The sequence below is a fragment of the Morone saxatilis genome, unplaced genomic scaffold (genome assembly GCF_004916995.1).
Source record: "Morone saxatilis isolate NCDOM2014 unplaced genomic scaffold, NCSU_SB_2.0 Contig21, whole genome shotgun sequence".
NCBI lineage: Eukaryota > Metazoa > Chordata > Actinopteri > Moronidae > Morone > Morone saxatilis.
In genome coordinates this window covers 11,707,333-11,726,106 of record NW_023339774.1, presented here as the reverse complement: position 1 = coordinate 11,726,106, position 18,774 = coordinate 11,707,333, and the positions used below count along the sequence as shown (strand labels likewise).

Below are 18,774 nucleotides of genomic sequence, written 5' to 3'. Positions count from 1 at the left end.
ATCGGTTAAACTCCGCCCCGGCTGCTCTTCCAGCTGACTGTGTGTGTGTGTGTGTGTGTGTGTTGTGTGTGTGTTGTGTGTGTGTGTGGTGTGTGTGTGTGTGTGGTGTTGTGTGTGTGTGTGTGTGTGCTGTGTGTGTGTGTGTGTTTTTCTCCATGTTTGGGATTGTTGTGATGGGAGGCCGCAGCCATCTTGGCTCCACACCGAGCAGCAGTAGCAGAGGACGGACGACGTTAACGGCCGTTAGCCAACGTTAGCTCCTCGACCAGATCAACCACAGTCTGGTGTCGCTGTGCGGCGCGACTATGCTCCACGTACGGTGTTTTTCTTCGGTAGCCGCCACTTTATAGTGCATTAAACAAAAATGGGCATAAACTGTGTTAAGCGCTAACCGTTATAAATCCGGAGAGGGCGGCGGCGGCGTCGGTGCAAATCTTCGGTGTATTTTTAAAAAAAACATTTCTGAATAGAGGAGTTACTATGAATGGAGGATAAATGTTGCCAAAGGCTGACAGCAGCAGTTTCGTCCTCTTCTCTCTTCTCTTCGTCCTCACGTTAACGGACCCACCACGGACAGGTAAATACATATGAGTTGTTTCTTCTTTTGCATGTCGTTCCCGTGTGCTCGGCTCGGGAGTGAGAGAAACGGATTAGTGTAGCAGAAAAGCGGCAGGTCCAGGCGGAAAGGCCTCCTGGAGGAACCGGGGACTCTGGTGGTTCTTGAGCCGCCGCTGTGCTGCTGTCGGACAGCGTGGAGGACCGCCCTGCTCTCGGCACTGTGGCTCTTAATGTTGTTTTTAAAAAGTAGACAAACTAACCCTTAAACGATAAATACTTAAAGATTTAAACACTTCAATAAAAAAAAAATAGTTAACGCCGTTTGTTTTTCACCAATAAACAGCGTTGACTATAATTCACTTAGTTTAAACGATTTATCTCGACTCGTGGTATAAAACGTCTAAATATAAAAAGGTGTGTAAACAATCGGTAGGTGTGTGTATCCTCAACTAAAGCCTGTTCTTGTGTTGTGGTCTGTGCTTAGCCGTGGAGCTGTAATTTGAAATGCATGTCAGAGATTCACAGAGGCTGGCTCTCATTGACTCATCCTTCAGCTGCACACTTAAACATACACCACAGTGATAAATAACAGTCATTTAATTGTCATGACAGTGTACATGATGCTTTGGACAGTTGGGTGGCTTCTAAGTTGATTAAAAATGCACTTTTTGTGTCTTTTAGGAGTGCAAGAGATACTGCATACAACCCACGACTTATTAAAACTACACAAAACCCCTCATAAGGAAGTACATAATGCCTTATTGATTTAAACAGGAGTGACAAACATGACTACCTGGACCTCTCCTTTTATGTCGCACCTGTTCTCCTGCTTTGAATGCACTTTAGTCTTTGATACCTTTTTTTTTTTTTAAGAAGACAAATGGATCTTGGGAGCTTTACAGTTGTGTGGAATTGAGAAACTCTTATCGGTTCAATTCACGGATTAACACGATATTGTTTGGCTTAATCCGAAGGAGTAACCTCCTGGCCAGAAGACGCATTACGCACAACACTGCATGCACCTTTTTGATTGTTCTTTTCTGTAGTGGTTTCGTTTCTTGGGAAGATATCAAGTTCATATTAGAAAGCTCTTTGTGGCTCGTTTGCACTCCGTTAAAGAGTATAATTAATCTCTTCAAAGGCGGTTTCATCTAATGTTAAAGAGTGAACACTTTATATAACTCGAGTTTTTAATCTGAAAGGTGAAGGTTATCTTCTATCTGTCCTCCATATTTTATCCTAATGCTGTTGAGTAGTGTTGTGGGAGTTTCTCTTTGTGTCTGTGGGCACTTTTTCCTCCAAACCAGTGCTTGTTGTCTGGACCGGGGCTGCTACAGGGGGACTACCTGTTTCATCGTGTCTTTCTCAGGCTGTGTCACAGAAGGGAGTGTTTTTGTAGAGCGTGCTGTTGCACATCGAAGCTTTATGCCCACATGACCTGGGCTTACTCAGGAATAATCCAGTTTGCTGGAACGTAGTTAATTTTAAAATGTTTGAGGAGTTGAAAGCATGAGCCACTTTTAGGTAGGTTTGAGTCATCTCACGGTGTCTTCCAGAATCGGACTATTTAGTACTTTACATACATCATGAACTTATCACTTCAGGCTTCCTATAAATAATTTATTTGGCGCTCGTGTTCCTCACCAATCTGCACATTTCAGACTTTTATAATTGGCTTACCTGTTCTCCAGACTTACAGGTGGTAGCAAGCGAGATAAGCGTCTCATAAAGGTTAGGATTTCATTCGGCTGTGAGTTACCTGACAGCGTGCGTCACTTTCACATTTCTAAATCGCTCTTTGGTGAAAGCTTTTGTACAACCGAGGCTGAATATGTGCCAGTAAGTTAGGCAACATTTAAATGTCAGGTTTTTGAATGTAGTCGGGTTTTACACACCCTCCATAATAAGGTGCTATAATTCAAAATAACGATCAGATTCCCTTTTTTTTTTAATGACAAAGGAAGCTTCATGCTGAACTAGTGATGTGTCTCTATATTTTGCACTGAAGTATGTGCCGAATGTAAAAAAAATAGATTCATATGATGTCGTGGGTGGTTAGCACATGTCCTGTGGTCGCCTCAGTACAGACACATGCACATCAGGAGGACTGCAGGACGGTTTTTTTTAGGTGCGAACGTCCACTTTTTCTCTCATCCCTTTAAATATGAGACTGCACAACAGATATGGGGCCATCTCTGAGTAATTTTGAAGAGCCAGGCAAAGTTAGTCGAGTCTATTTAACGTGAACATGCCACAAACCTCCTTACTTAAACAACTCGTCCACTGAGCTTTATCTGTTCTCTGCGGGGCTGAGCGAGCTGTCTGTCTCACACTGGCAGCTGCTTTATCACTATTTGTTCTGCCACACTTTAACTTTTGACAGACGTCGCCCCTCAACGCTCAGTCGGATGTTTTTGTTTACCCGACTGACGGAGACGACCGTTAACTCGCAGTGACCTACAATACAGCCAGAGTTTCTAACACTGATGTACGTTTTCTAAAAGACTGCTGACGCCTCTAATCCTAATGATGTAATCCTTGTGAAGGTTATCGGCTTGAAAATGGGATAAAAGTGATCCATCAGTTAAAATAATATTCTGCCGAGGAGAGTATTTTAGGAGTAATGGTTTATCAGATTTACTGACTTTTAAAATGTACATTAAAAGAGATGAATTATCTCCTGCAGGAGTCTGAAACAACCCTGACAATCCACATTTTTCATTCTCTTTCACACCTGAAGTGTTGTGCAGCACCTCGCTCGGCCGCTGTCCTGTCCTGTGAGCAGTTAAAAGTGTATGTTGAGGAAATGAAAATGTCGACACAGAGGTTGTGCAGAGTTATCTATCGACCTCCTGCGTATAGATAAAGGTTATTTTATGCTGTAGGCCAGTAAATCTTATCTGTTCCTGGAACATATTCAGTGTTTAAATCGCTGGTTTCTTTATGTAGTGAATGACCGGTGTTAACTTTCTCTCTCAGTATGGTAAAGTGTGGTGTTAGAGGTACATTCATGTGTTTCAGAGCCGCTAAATCATTTAAAGTACGGACAAACTGAAAGTGTCGAACCTTTTAGTTAAAATATCAATTTGTATTTATTTTTCTACATGTGGGCAACCCAGCTAATGGTTTGCAAACCAAACAGCTTGGGGGTTTTTTTTTTTTTTTGAAGGAATTTGACCTGGAGTGCTTTTTCATCCACACAGTGAAGAAAAGATATATTGGTTTTAAATGTGAGGCGGTATAATAGGAAAGAAGAAATGAATGCCCGTACCCACTCACTGCTTTTAACAGTGAGCCTCAGTGTCGATGTGAATCATCGGCGGCTCGAGACGACGCAGCGTGTGCACAAGGCCCGTTCACTGAGTTGGGCCACTCTCATAGTCTTTTATTGTGTTTTCCTTTCGGTTATGTAAGAGACGCAGAGGCTCGCTTTTCTCCGGGTAGCCAGCGCTCACTCGTTTGTCAACTTGGCATCACAAAATCCAAAGCTTGTGAGAGAAATAGGCTCAATAAGAGAGGGTTTTATCCTGCCTGGCCCCGTGGCATTTCACCAGGGGACAGTCATTAACGCAGATACAGCGCAGTGTGCATCAGGCATGTTGTGCTTAATTACGAGCCATCGTCTTCTTCTAGCTTGTCTCAAAACAGAAGACCTAATGTGTGCAGTAAAATATATCTCTGTGTGACAGGGAGGGAACAGGCAGCCGGTAACCACAGCTGATTCAGATACTACATGCTAATCACCAGCTCTTTTAAACCCGGAGATACCCAGCCTGTGCTTTCAATATGTAATATCTGATAACTTAAAGTGGTCGGCTGCTGCTATCAGAATAAATTCAGCTCTTGAGACTCCTCCACTGATGCTACTGATGTGTGCGGGCAGAAACCAGGCCTGTGTTGTTTCCTGGTCCTGAACACATGCAGGTAGAGTTTAAAAGAGTCGGCTTCTTCTTTCTAAAGAAACTCTCACCGGCTGGATTTAGGTTGTAGATTTGTTACATCACCTGGCAGCCGTGTACATCTCCCTCTGGTGAAGGCGTTGAAAGCTCATCACACAAAGTGTTATCGCCTTTATGAGATTGGCAAACGGAGAGTAGTGAGTTGAACGTGATAGATATCATTATTTTACATAATTACAACATCTCGCAGGGCACAACCAACACTGATGTATCATCTTTGATAAGCTCTACACTATCTGTATAAATATATGCATTAATTATTAACATCAGAAATCCTTTCTAATGTATCTGGGAGTGTTATCCATCAATCTGACACATGTTCAGGCTCGGTGCGATCAATGATAATGCATTCAGTCCCGGGAGACAGAGGCCGGTCTGTAATGCGTCTCAATCCACTTAGCATTTAAACTAAGACGAGTTGACGTCGGCTGTGCTGGAGGGATTTTAAAACACCTTTTGACAGAGTGAAGACGATCCGCGTTGAGATCCGCTTTTAAAGGATGGGAGGACTTCTTTCAGCCGAGACCTTTTTAAGTGTTTCTGCTCGTCTATAGTTAACGGCACAGACTCGTGTAGCGTCAGCTTCTATAAACTGATGGTTCTGCTGGAGCGTCCCACCGTTTGAATGTAGTCCGATGAGGAAAAGGTTCAGATCAGAGCTCTGAGGCTTTAAGAAAACAAGCTTCTCACCACAGATCAAGCATACCAATAAGTCATCAGCGTGGGTGGTGAAAGCAAACAAATGTGGCCACGCAGTGTCAAATTCTCTGTTTTCTTCCCAGACTTTTAAATTTTATTTTGATTATGAATCCAGAGCTGTTCAGGGAGGTCGGGAGACCCTCCGCCGATATCGAGGTAAAATACAGAGCGCGAGGTGCTTGGTCAGGACGTAAATAAACATTTTAGTTGACAAAATGATTTCTCTGTGTTATGGCTGCACATTTTTACAATATGGAGAGTTTAATAATCGCTTCAGGCCTACAAGAAGTCTCTATATAATCTCTTTATATCATTTATGCGGAGCCGCTGGTTGCCTCCTCCTGGTTAAGACCTTCAACAACCACCTTGTTTTATTTCAACAGGAAGCTGACAGCATTACTGAAGTGGTCTATATTGTTTAGCAGCAGAGACAAGGTTACAAAGCCTTTTTTAAAATCATCTATTAGCCTTGTTCCACTTCTTCTTGCAGCTACAGTGAGCAGGATGTTGTGCAAAATGAAGCCAGTACAACCTGACAAAGCAGGATCAGTGACCTTTGTTGCAGCAGAACATAAAAAGGTTACATCTGGTGTAATGTGAGATTCCTGTTCGGAGAATACGTTTCATCGTGTTTTTGATTTTTTTTGAAGGTCTGATCAAAATCTGTTGTTTAAACTCTAGGAGACGCTGCGGTCGATTGGTGAGTTTATGAAAGTAAAGCTGCTGATTGGACATAATGGGAAAACTTTTAACTTTAATATAAGGAAATCAGTCCTTCGTGGGAGGTCTGAATTTGATCATTAATTTGTGCAGCAGTCAGTACAAAGTAGCACAAATAAATACCGGTTTTGAATCACTGTTTCTGGGATCATCCAAACTGAAAGTCTGGTCTGTGTGGGTTGATGTCACCTGGGGCGTTCGGTACACACAGGAAACAATAGCCACTTGAAATAGCTCAGAGCTGTTTTTCTAAGTAAAAATAGTGTTGCCATATTTGTGAAGTGAGTGGGTGGTCCAGCTCCATGACCACCTGTATGCAGGAACAGATGGTGTGATGAACCCACTACTGAGCTCAGACAAATGCCAGAGGATGGTTGACGGTGTGATATAATAGATTTCCTTATTGACAATATAATTAGCAGCACAAACAGGATTGATATTGTGCTGCTTCTTCTTTTTTTTTATATATATATAACACAGGCACAAGTGCAATTTAAAAGTCCAAAGACAACGGGATAGTCACTCTATTGTTTCTATTTTTTTCAGGTCCGCGGCTAGCTCTGGCAAGATTATTGTCAGGTAAGCAAGCAGTATATCTTTCAGTGTAGCGGCTGTCTGATCTTTTTGTTGGAATATCTCAGCAGCTCCTTGGTAATAAAAAAAAAAAACCTCCCGTCAAAACATGTAAAGCCTGAAAACACATGCGATTGTTTTTTACCTTTTTACATTCATACTTTGTGTCGATGCTCTGGTTTATTAGTTATTCTAACTTCTTAAAAACAAGCGCGGGGCCATTGGTCTCCCATGATCAGTAACTTTTATCTTATCTAGACTTGTATCTGGTGAGGAGGGACACAGGCAGCTCTGATGCAGAGGCATCTTCTTTGTTAATCACATGTGGAGACCCACTTACCCCAGACTGTGTTGCCAAAGGATATTAACAGACAAAAAGCCCATAGATGTTAAGTATTTGCCTCTTTCTACCTCTTTTACTCATAACTGAACTGTTACTTAAAGACGTGAATATAAAAGCGCTGTTTTATTTTCAGTGGTCTGATTTTAGTGGATACACATTTCTAAATTTCTCTGAACGAATTTAAACGTATTCAGTTACCAACTGTGGATTTCCTCTTTTGCAAGCAGCCCTTTTCTAAGTTGTACCAATGTTCTGCTGTCTCAGTAAGGAACAACAGTACAAATCTCTGTTTATGTATTAAACAAATCCTCAACGCCGCCTAAGATCTCTTATTTTATCAACTTTCACAGAAGCTCACGTGACCTCATTCATTCCTCTGCTTGGACTTAAAATGGTTTTCTCTTGTTTGGAAGAAGGGCTTAGTCACGTGCAGGTTTGACCGCACAAACTCTCTCGTTGTGTTTCAGAGCAGCGCTGCAGCCCTGGGCAGTTTGCCTGCCGCAGTGGGAAGATGCAGTGTATCCCAATGTCCTGGCAGTGCGACGGCTGGACAGCATGCGAGGACAAGAGTGACGAGATGGACTGTCCCCGTGAGTATAGCTCACTTAAGCCCTTTTACACCCACTCTGTTACCTAACACCCATAACGTGATTGATTTCTGGAAAGAATAGCAACACCCAGGACCTTTTTTGCACTCGGACGATTGGATCACAGCTGGACAGCTCTGAATGCAGGTGTGAATACACCCAGAATGCTTTAAGGAGGCACCGGGCTCTCATCAAGCAGTATTCAGAGATGTTTAACATGTAAACAGAAGTGGCCTCTAGTGAAGACACAGTCGTGTGTGTGTGTGTGTGTGTGTGTGTGTGTGGTGTGTGGTGTGTGTGTGTGTGTGTGTTGTGTGGTTGTTGTGTGCTGTGTGTTGTTGTCAGCCAATAAAACCTCCAAACACAGTTCAATCCAGCTCATTTGCTTTTACCAAACAGCTCAGACGTGATTTTAAGTCTGCAGGTCTGTAATCCACCACGGTTGAGTCAAAATACAGGACTGCTCTGGACTGACGGCATCAGATGGCAGAGGGAGGCAGAGTTAAATTCTGAGTAGCTGCACATGTGTCTCTGTTTTCGTTTAATGTTAGTTGATCTCTTCAACACCGCATAGATGCTGCAGTGCTAAGCCTTTGACCGAAATCCTATTGTTTTCCCCTCTTAAACCCAGAGAGACTTTATCCCCAGATCTCTGACCGCATAATAGGAATTATTGAAAGGATTGAGCACAGCATGTGACCTCCATACAGCAGTAGTTGTGCATGCTTTTGAGTTAACGCTGCAGGTCTGCCAACAACACTGCGTACTGACTGAGGTTTTACATTTCAAACCACATTTATAGAACAGGCAATAAAAGAAGGAATTGTTTGTTAACCAACAGCCCCGAAAGTAGAAAGTCAGTCTTGTTTTCTTCATTTAATCACCAATAAAAGGTATTTAACCACCAACCCATTCTGCCAAGAGTCAACTCTGCTGCTGATTATTATTAATTGAACAAGCTTGTAAGCTTAACATCACGTGTATATTCGTTCCCTGCGTGCTAAGAAGTTGTGGTTTCATAGAGAAATGCAAGAAAAACTCTAACAATGCTAACACATGCCCCAGCGAGGGCTTAATGTCAGCTAAATCAACAGCACGCATGGAAATCAATGTTCCTTTTCGGGATTAGCTCTTTGTTGAACAACATGGCGAGGTGGAGCAATCCCTCACACTAATTCCAGCTAGACAAATACCGGGGGCAAGTGTTCAACCTCATAACCTCAACGCAGGTTCAAGAGGAAATGGTGAAATATCCAGCTGGCAACAAACGCATTGCAGGCTGTGCAGGTTGCGAGCAAAAGGACCAATCACATTAATAGTTTAGTGTAGAGATGGAGCAGACCATGTAGAGCAGAAATGGCTACAGTGAATTTAAAGTTTGTGTTAATTTGAGGAGCTGAGATTTTCCCACAGTTATTCATAGCAGACGAAACTCAGTATTGTTGTTCTTATAACTTTTAATTCCTGTTTTTTGCCTGTTTGTCTTCGGTTCTTTTCCTCTTTTATTTCACTGAAGAAATGTCATAAAGTCCTCTATGTTCCCCTTTTCTGTGCAGTTGTTCTTCCTGTTGGATTTTGTGTATTCAATGCAAACTAAGACAAACTAGTGAAAGTTTATGTCTGGTCACACTGTTGACTGTAGTATCTTTCTCTCCTTCCTTGTTACATTTTCTTGCCTCAAACGGAGGATTAGTTACAATATTTTCACAGGAGATTCATCCTGATGTCAATCAAATATCAGACAAAAAGAAAGTTTAGTTTGTGCCGTATGGATTTTAGATTTGAATCACTGTAAAACTGTATAATGACATTTACAAGAGAATAATCTGCGTACAGACATAATTCAGAGAGTGGAATTACCAGGCAGCGCTGATGTTTATCGGTTTATGTATCAGGCTATCCGACAAATAAAAAGAGGTTCATTACATCACAGGCTTTTAACAGGTTGCACAACATAACCCAACAAGTGCCCTGAAAACCTGAAAACCAAGATCCAGAGAGCGTTTCTATAAATACAGTCAGGACAAAACTTGTCCACACTTGTCAATTCGTGTTAATCTCTTTTGTTTGTTTGCGCAGCTATAAAGGAGGAGAGGTTTCGCTTCGGCAACGGCTACGACCAGGTAGAAGACGTCATCGGTGTGGCTCAGCCGGTGCGCTTCAACAGTAAGCGTCTCACTTGATTTTAGTGGATTATATAGCAGTCGAATCTGCTTTATGACCCGGCATTCAGCAACCGCTGTGCTAAAAGTTTATTTTCCACCCACAGAGAAATGCCCCAGTGGGTGGCACCACTACGAGAAGACAGCCAGCTGTTACAAAGTGTACCTGAGGAACGAGAACTACTGGCAGGCTGTGGACACTTGTCAGAAAGTCAACGGCTCATTGGCCACTTTTGTTACCAACGAGGAGCTGCAGTTCATACTGAAGATCGAGGTGGATTTTGATGACAAAGTGTGTGAGCGCAGAGACCAGTGCAAGTGAGTTTTCAATGCGCTTGTTGGATATTATTACTGTTAAATCAGAATGTTTTTTATATCTCTTACTGGTTAACATGGTCTGATTAACTTAATATAGTTTTCAAATCTAAGCTGTACTACAAAGATACACTTTTCAGATATCACTCACACTTTTTATTTCTCCTTTATTTATTGGCTGAACACACGAGCTTGAAATCTCTGTGATTTGTGATTGTGAAGTGTATTTTCCTAACTCATTAAACTTTAGGGCATTCGCTCTTGTTGTTTTGTTGTCATGAAATAAAATATACAAATGTCAAATGTTCCAGCAGAGGTGAGGGAGTGATAGTGCTCTGTCATTGGTTGCAGGCCATCTAGTGGCCAAAGTTGGCAATTTAAAGTGCTCAATATTAGCTCATGCATTAACCCTGAACTAGACCATTTAACATGGTACATTTAAACATTGTAGGAATTTAATTTAATAAAGTAATTTAAATTTTATTTGTGTGTTTGTAGGTTTTGGGTGGGCTACCAGTATGTGATCACCAATCAGAACCACTCCCTGGAGGGCCGCTGGGAGGTAGCATACAAAGGTATTTGTTGTTGTTCTCTTAAGAAAACACTATAGAGCTAACTACTGTTCTGTAAATTGATCGTTGTAATGCTTGAAAATGTCCTCAACAGGGTCGATGCAGGTGTTTCTGCCACCTGAGGGTCTGACCAACTTTGGGGAAGCATCTTCCACCCAGGACAACGTCTTCTGTGCCCAGCTGCAGCGCTTTCAGATCAAAAGCATGAATGAACGAGGCCTGCACAGCTGGCACGCTGAGAACTGCTACAAGAAGTTCCCCTTCCTCTGCAAGAGGAGTATGTTTTCCATCAGAAATATGACCTTTGTTCAGTCATTTAATGTTCATTGTGGACTGTCTCCTGATGTTCTATTTTTCCTGACAGGGCAAACGTGCGTGGATATAAAAGACAACGTCGTAAACGAAGGCTACTACTTCACCCCAAAGGGGGACGACCCGTGTCTGAGCTGCACGTGTCACGACGGCGAGCCTGAGATGTGTGTGGCCGCGTTGTGTGAGCGTCCGCAGGGCTGCCAGCACTTCCGCAAGGATCCCAAAGAGTGCTGCAAGTTCACCTGCCTGGACCCAGGTACTGCCACATCTCACTGGTTCAAGTTAAATGACGGTGCTCATGGTCCCACAAGGTGGAGCTCCTCACTAATCTACAGTACTGGATTTACTTTACTAGTTACATTGAGTTAAAAACACATATCAGGATTAAATTAAGCCTATTTTAACTCTATATCTATAACTCTAACTCTGTTAAATCTTCATACATGGAGCAGTGCAGAATTCCTTTTATAGCTAGGCAAGATCAGGAGCTTTAAATTAGCAGATTATTTAACACCAATGGTCATTTTTCCTCAGATGGAAACAGTCTGTTTGACTCGATGGCCAGCGGGATGAGGCTCATCGTCAGCTGCATCTCGTCCTTCCTCATCCTCTCCCTGCTGCTCTTCATGGTGCACAGACTCCGTCAGCGGAGACGTGAACGCATCGAAACTTTGATTGGAGGAAACTGTGAGTATTAAGCCTGTTGGACACACACACACACACACACACACACCACTCTTTTAAAATATAATAATTTGGTTATGTAAGTTGAGGATTTAAATCAACTGCAGCACACAAATCTTTATTTTATATTAATTAAGTGCTGCGATACACAACGCTTTAGTTCAGAATTTATATTTCTCAAATAAGTTCTTAAAAGATTTAATGGCGTTAAACACTCACTGCTCTTTTGTAAACAGTCATTGCTCTTTTTTCAGGCTCAAGAATATCTCTCTCTGTAGAAACATTTCTAGAAACATTTCATCTACGTTCACTCTACAAGTCTCAGCGCTCAGATCTGATTATTTTTGTTGTTTGGCTTTTGGTATTACTTTTTAAATGTGGCCCATATCAGATTCCAGTGTGAACGAGTTACGGCCCTGTCACATATCACATAATGAAAGTTGTGCCTGCAGTGTGAATGTAGCCATAGTCACATACCACCTTCTCCTTTTTATGTGCTAATTGTTTAAATAGCTCATTTGAATGAAGGTTTCTCTTAAAATGCTGATCTAAATGCTGATCTCGTGGATGTGTTGTAAAGTGCTGTTTGTCTGCTCTCACATTTGCTCAGTGCACCACTTTAACCTTGGAAGAAGAGTCCCGGGCTTCGACTACGGCCCGGATGCCTTTGGCACCGGCCTCACTCCTCTGCATCTGTCTGACGACGGAGAGGGAGGCGCTTTCCATTTCCAAGAGCCTCCTCCGCCGTACGCAGCCTACAAATACCCCGACATCCAGCACCCTGACGACCCCCCTCCTCCATACGAGGCCTCCATCAACCCCGACAGCCTCCTCTACGTGGACCTCGGTAGGCACTCATCCTTTTTTTATTAATGTGTCTCATCACGTACAGGCTGTTAAGCTCTCGTCTTCATTTCCTCTTTTTGTTCTTACCTTCAGGACACCGCGGGGTTCCCATGGTGCCGAGCCAGATGAACGTCATGGGAGACGGGCTCCAAGCCGACATTCCCAACGCCCCTGGCCCCGTGCCAGACTCGGCACCGTCCTCTCAGGAGAGGGAGGACTCCATAGATAGCAGCACCCTCCTGGTGGGGCCCGACACCCCGACAGATGGCCACGCCCCCGCCTCCGTGCCCGCAGACTGCGTCTCTTCCCTCAGCACCGTAGTATAGGACTGTGGACGGACGGCGGGGAGCTGCATCCGGACGTTACCTGCTGGTTGAGGAAGGTCGTGAGTGCACCGGGAGAGGACGCAGCAGTCTGTTGTCTCACAGTGCGGAGTGCAGCGAGGAGAGTTAACGCTTGTACAGACATTTCAGAGGCAGCCTGGATCTCCTCTTTCTGAAGACTCCTCTGCAGTTGGCCTTCTGAGTTTTTTTGTTTGTTTGTTTTTTTAAGACACTGGATTGAGGGTGCGAGAGAGGACTGAGAACCCCCCCCCCCCCCCACCACTGCATTGAGGCTGAGACGGCTGCACTAGCATAGTGAGCCAAGCTTTTGAAACATCTCAGAGTTGGCCTGATTGGTTTAAAAGTCTGATGTAGAATACCCCCCCCCCCTCAGGTCCGTGCTGGTTAAAGTTTGATATACTCGCGTGTCACAGTCCAGCACAAGGCGAAGAACGACAGGCGGACGGCGCAGCCAGCTATTGTTCCTCGTGCATTTTTGTTCGCATCATGCTGTCGTTCAGACACACGTGTCTGTATTCATCTGTTGCTCTCCAGCCTAAAAAAAAAAACCGTTCTCATCAGCCTCGTCTGTCGCAGCATGTCCCTGATCCCGATTTCTACTCGCTCATGAAAATTTACTGTCCCCTGACTTTCTTATTATTCTGATACATGAAGCTGTCTTCCAGGTTTATAGAGCATATTTGCAGAAAACGTTTTGTAATCAAGAGGTTTAACCTTGCAGAAGGTACGGTTAGTTTCCTGCTATAGGGTTTTTAATAGGGTAATGCTGACATAAGGCATTATGTATCGAGGAATGTTGTGGTACTGATTAATATCTGAGTTTTGGTATTGTGTTCTTTTTTTGATGATAATTTATGACTGCAGGCTGTACTCTTGATTGTTTCACTGTGGGATAGACGCAGTCTGAACTCCCCACTGATCAGCGAGCGAAAGCGATGAAGCTCTTCAAGTGCATGTGTGAACATTAGGGATGATGTCCCGTCATTTAATTTGAGGAAAATCAATTTATTTAAAAATAACTGTTCCAATCATGAAGTTGTTTAATGATGCAGACGGTCCCATTGTTGTTACTTCATCATCGACTTTTTTCGCAGTATAGTTGTGTATTTGCTAACTGAACCATGATTAGTGACTCAAAGCTCAATGTTTTGCACGTTCATCTCTCGATTTAAATCAGGTTTTTCTTTTTGTTGTTGTTGTTGTTTTTTTTGGAAAGGAATCTGTCAGTTGTCACATTTGGATGCTGCCCCTCCATTCCCGATGTGTTCTCTGTATGTGTGATTCTTCACACGATACATCTGTTATCTGAGTTATCGAGGTTGTTTTCAGCTACTGATGAAGATTACGTCACTGACTGTAGCTGTGAGTGTTGATGGGTCTGTTTCTGTTTTTTCTCAGTGGGATCGCGGTAAAAAACAAAAAAAGTTGTAATAAAAGAAAAGTGTAAACTTGTTTAGACCCCTGTTATGATGACAATCGTTTGATTCTCTCAAGGATGAATTTTTACAACGTCTGAAGGAGTTGGATCAGAGTCGACCCGCAGCCACCAGCATTCAAAGCGCTTTTGATCTGCCTCAAGAAAACCAGCCGTACATGTGTGTCCGAATGACCGTGCACGTCCGAGGGTCTCATGTTTGAATGTACTGAATGTGTAATACATTTATTGTCTGTGCTGAAGCTTATTTTACCGTTTTTCTTATCTTTTTTTTTTGTTTGAATTGTCAAAGCCACAAAAAACAGTCGTCTGTCCAACAAAATTGTGGAAAAAAGAAACGTGTGCGTGTGTGTGTGTGTGTGTGTGTGTAGGAGATGGTGTTCTATTTTATTATTTTTATTTTATTTTTTTAATTTCAAGTTTGTTTGGTTTTATTTTTCAATCTGCTTTTTGGACCTGAAGTGCATGTTGTTGTTTTGTTTTTTAAATATTATGGCATGCTGAGAGATTTTTATATTTGATGGAAACATTTCAGCTCAACAGTCTGTCCTGTACAGTAGGTTCAACTAGGACTGCGTATAGTTCAATATCTCCATATGCATAAAGAAAAACCTACCCATGACCCCCAACAGCTGCATTTACACTGTAGTTTCTGTGCTAGGCTCTGGTGGTGTGACAACTAATTTTACTGGATTTGAAATATTTTATGTATAACACAACAGATGCTTCATTTCATTGTCTTTTATTTCATAGCCTTTAAATTTGAAAAGAAAATGCTTCATTTGCAGGGGGGCTGGGGGGGGCTTGTGTTTCTTTTTGAGGTAGATGTACATCTAATCAAATGCCAAATAAATTGCACCATGAAGGACGACTCATGCGTCAGTGGGTATGAACACAGCATCATGTTGAACCTCCATCAGTCACGACATTTAGCTGCTCTGTGAGTCCCTTGACTTGTCGAGGAAATCCCTCCACCAGCAGTGACCAAATGTCAAAGAGGATTAAGGTGGTGATGCTGCGGCGGGGGAAATCCCCCAGCAGAGTCAGATGGAGGTTGTCGGATAAAGCCGATCCACGGCAATGAAAAGATTCAAATTATTTAAAGAAAGTGGATATAGCGCACCTCGCAGTGACTCATAAGGCAGCGGGCAGAGCAGAGATAGTGATACCCTGCTGGAAAGCGCTGTCACTGAAGAAAAGAGGCTTTGTTCCCACGGGCCGAGTAGTGACAGAATCGCATGATCTATTCCTGGATGGGAGAGACGTAACACTTTTAACGGCGAGCTGCTCGGTCGAGACGATGAGGTTAAATTTATGAGATTGTAACATCTCTCAAAAACTCATTACATTCGTGCCTGAGAGTAAAGGAGAGATTTAATCTGTCATGTTGAGGATATTAACTAGTAATCACACTTTTATGTGCTGCATAATTAGTTTAATATCACATTTATTTTTTTAACCTTTATTTCAGGTGCAAAACATTCAATGAAAGCATCAAATTTTAATATATATTTAGATTTTTCTCTGATTATAACCATTAAAATAAGCTGCACAGATGCAGTACTTTTACATTTAAAATAAAGAGTTTCAGAGATTGAATGTTATGTTTCCAGATTCCTTTCAAACTATCTTTTTTTGAACTAAGTTTTAAGGTGGTGCTGCATTATCTTTTTACAGCCTCCTTATATGAAGCCTTATATATTCTGTTCCCTTGTAATTCAGCGTGCTACACATCCTCTGACTTTCCCATGAGATGAATGGGTCTTGTTACTGGTCACTGTGCATCTATGCTGGCAGCAGCAGCAGAGAGGAGGAGGTGAGGAGGAGGAGGAAGAAGGGAGGGTGAGGGAGGTGGTGGTGGGGTTGGAGGGGGGGGGGGTGAAGCTGTCCTGCATCAATGAGCCTGTTGATCAGAAAAGACCCCACTAGACTGGTAGTGACATCGGTTCACTTATCAGACCAGGAGAATAAATAAAACTCAGCTTCACCTCGGTTCCTACTTAAGGCAGGACGTCAGCGCTGATCTTCAGTCTACCTCAGATTCTGACACGTGTCTGGATTCACCGATGCTGCGGGATCCTAGCAATGATTTGGATGCTGTTCTCCTGATGCTGTTGTTTGCTATGTTGATTCAGGTGAGGGTCGGCTGCTTGAGACTCCGATCACAAAATACGATATTTATGTTTGTTTTTTGTTTTTTGTTGCTGATATGTTAAGGAGTGAAGGAAAATTGATATTTGTCAACATTTTGCTATTTTTATATTCCCAAGTAGACTAGCTGTTACAATTGAGCCCCATCATTGTGGTAAGTAACCTTTTGATTTTTTTAATCCTTGTCACACTGCAGCAACTTGCATTAATTTTCTCATTTAAAATGTGAGTATCTCATGTACATAAATCATAAATATTAAGCAGTCCAGTTATGTTCCCATCCGTCCGTGAATAATTACCTGCCATTGGGCATTATTCAACTGGAATTGATCCAGATTTATAAATTAAAGTTGTTCCTATGGTTAATTTTAAACTATGTACTGTTTTGGTTGGTGCAGCGTCGTCCTTGCAAGGTTGAATATGTCTTTGAGTCGTGAGCCAAATGTTCTCCTCTAACCTCTTAGATCGTGTCATTTGTTTTAAATTAAAGGAAATTAAGAAAGAAATTGAGATAAATAACATTTCTATATTTATTTTTTAACACGAAACATAATCAACACAAGGCCCATTTCAGTCGCAAGTTCTGGAGCTTTGATCGCATCGTGCCACCTGCCTCAGTATGTGAGCATCTACTGCACCAATTTCAACACAGCTGGGCAAGCGTGAAGATGGCGTGATCGAGAGCTTTGAACCAGCTTAGCTAAATGGACCTTGTCAGCTTCCAAGCTCAGAATGAGCTTTCACTCTCCCAACTTTTTTTAAGCCACATGACTTGAAGTCTTAAAGTCTGTGCTTCGATAACTGGGAAGGTCATGTGAATGATGAAGCAAAGGATTCGACCTCATATTTTCTTCCTCTCAAGCCATTTTGAGGTTTTATCTTGAAACCCCAAGAGGGGTCCTGACCCAAGGTTGAGTACCACTAATGTAGATATCTCCCTGTTGGTTCTTATGTGGTTCCTTCGCCCATCCTCAGATACTTACGCTGGGGAGACATGTTCCCGTCATGTTCACCCTTTACTGCGAAGAGCACCACTCCCCCATAAAATCTGGACCACCAGATGACCAGAAATGAGCTCTGGGACTTACATCTGGAGGCTTTGATGAGATCGCAAAAGGCCCCACTGAGCGCTCTACAACCGACGGCCCTGGTGAATATGCGGACGGATATTGTTCACCAGCGTGTAGTTTGTGTCTCTTTTTTGCGTGTGTGTGTTGTGACTACATGTTCTGGTGCTCCCCCAGTTCGTGCTGCAGGTTGGCATTGGCATGTCGGTGGCGGGCGGCGGTCTTCCAGATGTTTACCACACCATGCAGCTGCACTTCACTGGGGGCGGCGCACCAACAGGCTTCGGAGGCCACGACGGTGACAGACGGCAGATACCCGATGGACGGTACAGTATAGGGTCAGTAGACAGTCTGCACCGTCCCCAACCAGCTGCCTGCAGTGGAGCCTTCCTTTAATGTTTCTGCTTTTTATTTGTTTTTCCAGATGCCAAATAGTCAACATGAAATCCATCATCCGAATTGTCAGTGGCCTTGGATGATCCAACGGCCTTGCTGTTCTTGGGTTCTTTCCATTGATGTCAGTTATATACATTTGTTTTCTAATATTTAAGCATTTTCATACAAATACTCCTGATTTTGTGTCCTTTTTTTTGGGCAGGTTGTTTAGCAGAGCAATTGTCATCTTGGCAGCAAAATATCACAAAAACTGTCCCTCTGTTGGCTTACAATGGTTAGAGGACGCTCAATAGAAATTAATTCCTGCCTGCTTTTTTGTGTTGGCTTTGTAATTCTCATCACGGGCTTGCTCTGTTCCCTTCCCCAAGGCCAGGATTTACTAAAGTCAAGCCATTTCCGCTGATGGAGCCTTCCTGCCGAGCACAAACATGAGTCAGTATTGACCGTTACTACGGCAGCCTCACCACCCCCTCCATGTTCTCAGCGGCTTGTATGGACTCTGTATGAAGTCCCCATCTACATTTCATGGTCCCCAAGTACGTGCTCTTAAAGTCAGTTTTCTTTTTAAAACCCACATAAATGGTTTCCTGATCGTGTGAATAAACATGACTTTATATTTTCTCCTCAGCTGCTTCAGTTACCTCAACAAGATCTTCTCCAGCAGATGGAAGATGCCAGAGCAGGTGACACCTCTGCAGAACAACTTCCAGACACATCCACCCCGACCTCAGTCGCATCGTCCTCTGTGTCCAAAAGTGGCAGACTCCTCACAGGGACGGCCCGTCGTTCCCCTCCAGGTCAGCTCTGTCAGTCTTCAAATCGTTTTGCTGGGAAAGCTTCGTCTCCAGACTTTAGGTTTAAGGTTCAAATAGTGAAACAACAAGAAAAAAAAAAAAAAAAAAAAAAAACAAAAAAAAAAAAAAAGAAAAAAAAAAAAAAAAAAAACGCCAAACTTAAAAATTAATGTTTTTTAGATGATGTTCTCCGGTCCACAAAGGTTTTCTTAATTGAACAGATCTTAGAAAAAGCTCTCTATATAAGAAACGAAAGG

General features: G+C 42.7%; 2 protein-coding genes across 3 annotated transcripts; both read left to right on the top strand.

The window, feature by feature from the left end:
- Positions 1-176: 176 nt before the first annotated feature.
- Positions 177-14,980, top strand: dgcr2 (DiGeorge syndrome critical region gene 2). 2 transcript variants are annotated; one of them, XM_035667628.1, is made up of 11 exons: positions 177-577; positions 6,483-6,515; positions 7,320-7,442; positions 9,519-9,605; positions 9,709-9,919; positions 10,415-10,491; positions 10,583-10,765; positions 10,853-11,056; positions 11,335-11,487; positions 12,095-12,331; positions 12,424-14,980. In XM_035667628.1, the coding sequence occupies exons 1-11, from the start codon at positions 496-498 to the stop codon at positions 12,654-12,656; spliced, it is 1,623 nt and encodes a 540-aa protein (XP_035523521.1). In that variant the 5' UTR covers positions 177-495; the 3' UTR covers positions 12,657-14,980. The 2 variants fall into 2 exon arrangements, with proteins under 2 accessions (XP_035523521.1, XP_035523522.1); XM_035667629.1 differs by lacking the exon at positions 6,483-6,515 and having other exon boundaries at positions 178-577.
- car15 (carbonic anhydrase 15) lies at positions 14,970-18,595 on the top strand. The gene is given in 9 exon segments (XM_035668315.1): positions 14,970-15,049; positions 17,236-17,410; positions 17,505-17,653; positions 18,161-18,191; positions 18,193-18,263; positions 18,361-18,430; positions 18,432-18,464; positions 18,466-18,510; positions 18,512-18,595. Coding segments are annotated over 9 exon segments (738 nt in total).
- Positions 18,596-18,774: the final 179 nt, after the last annotated feature.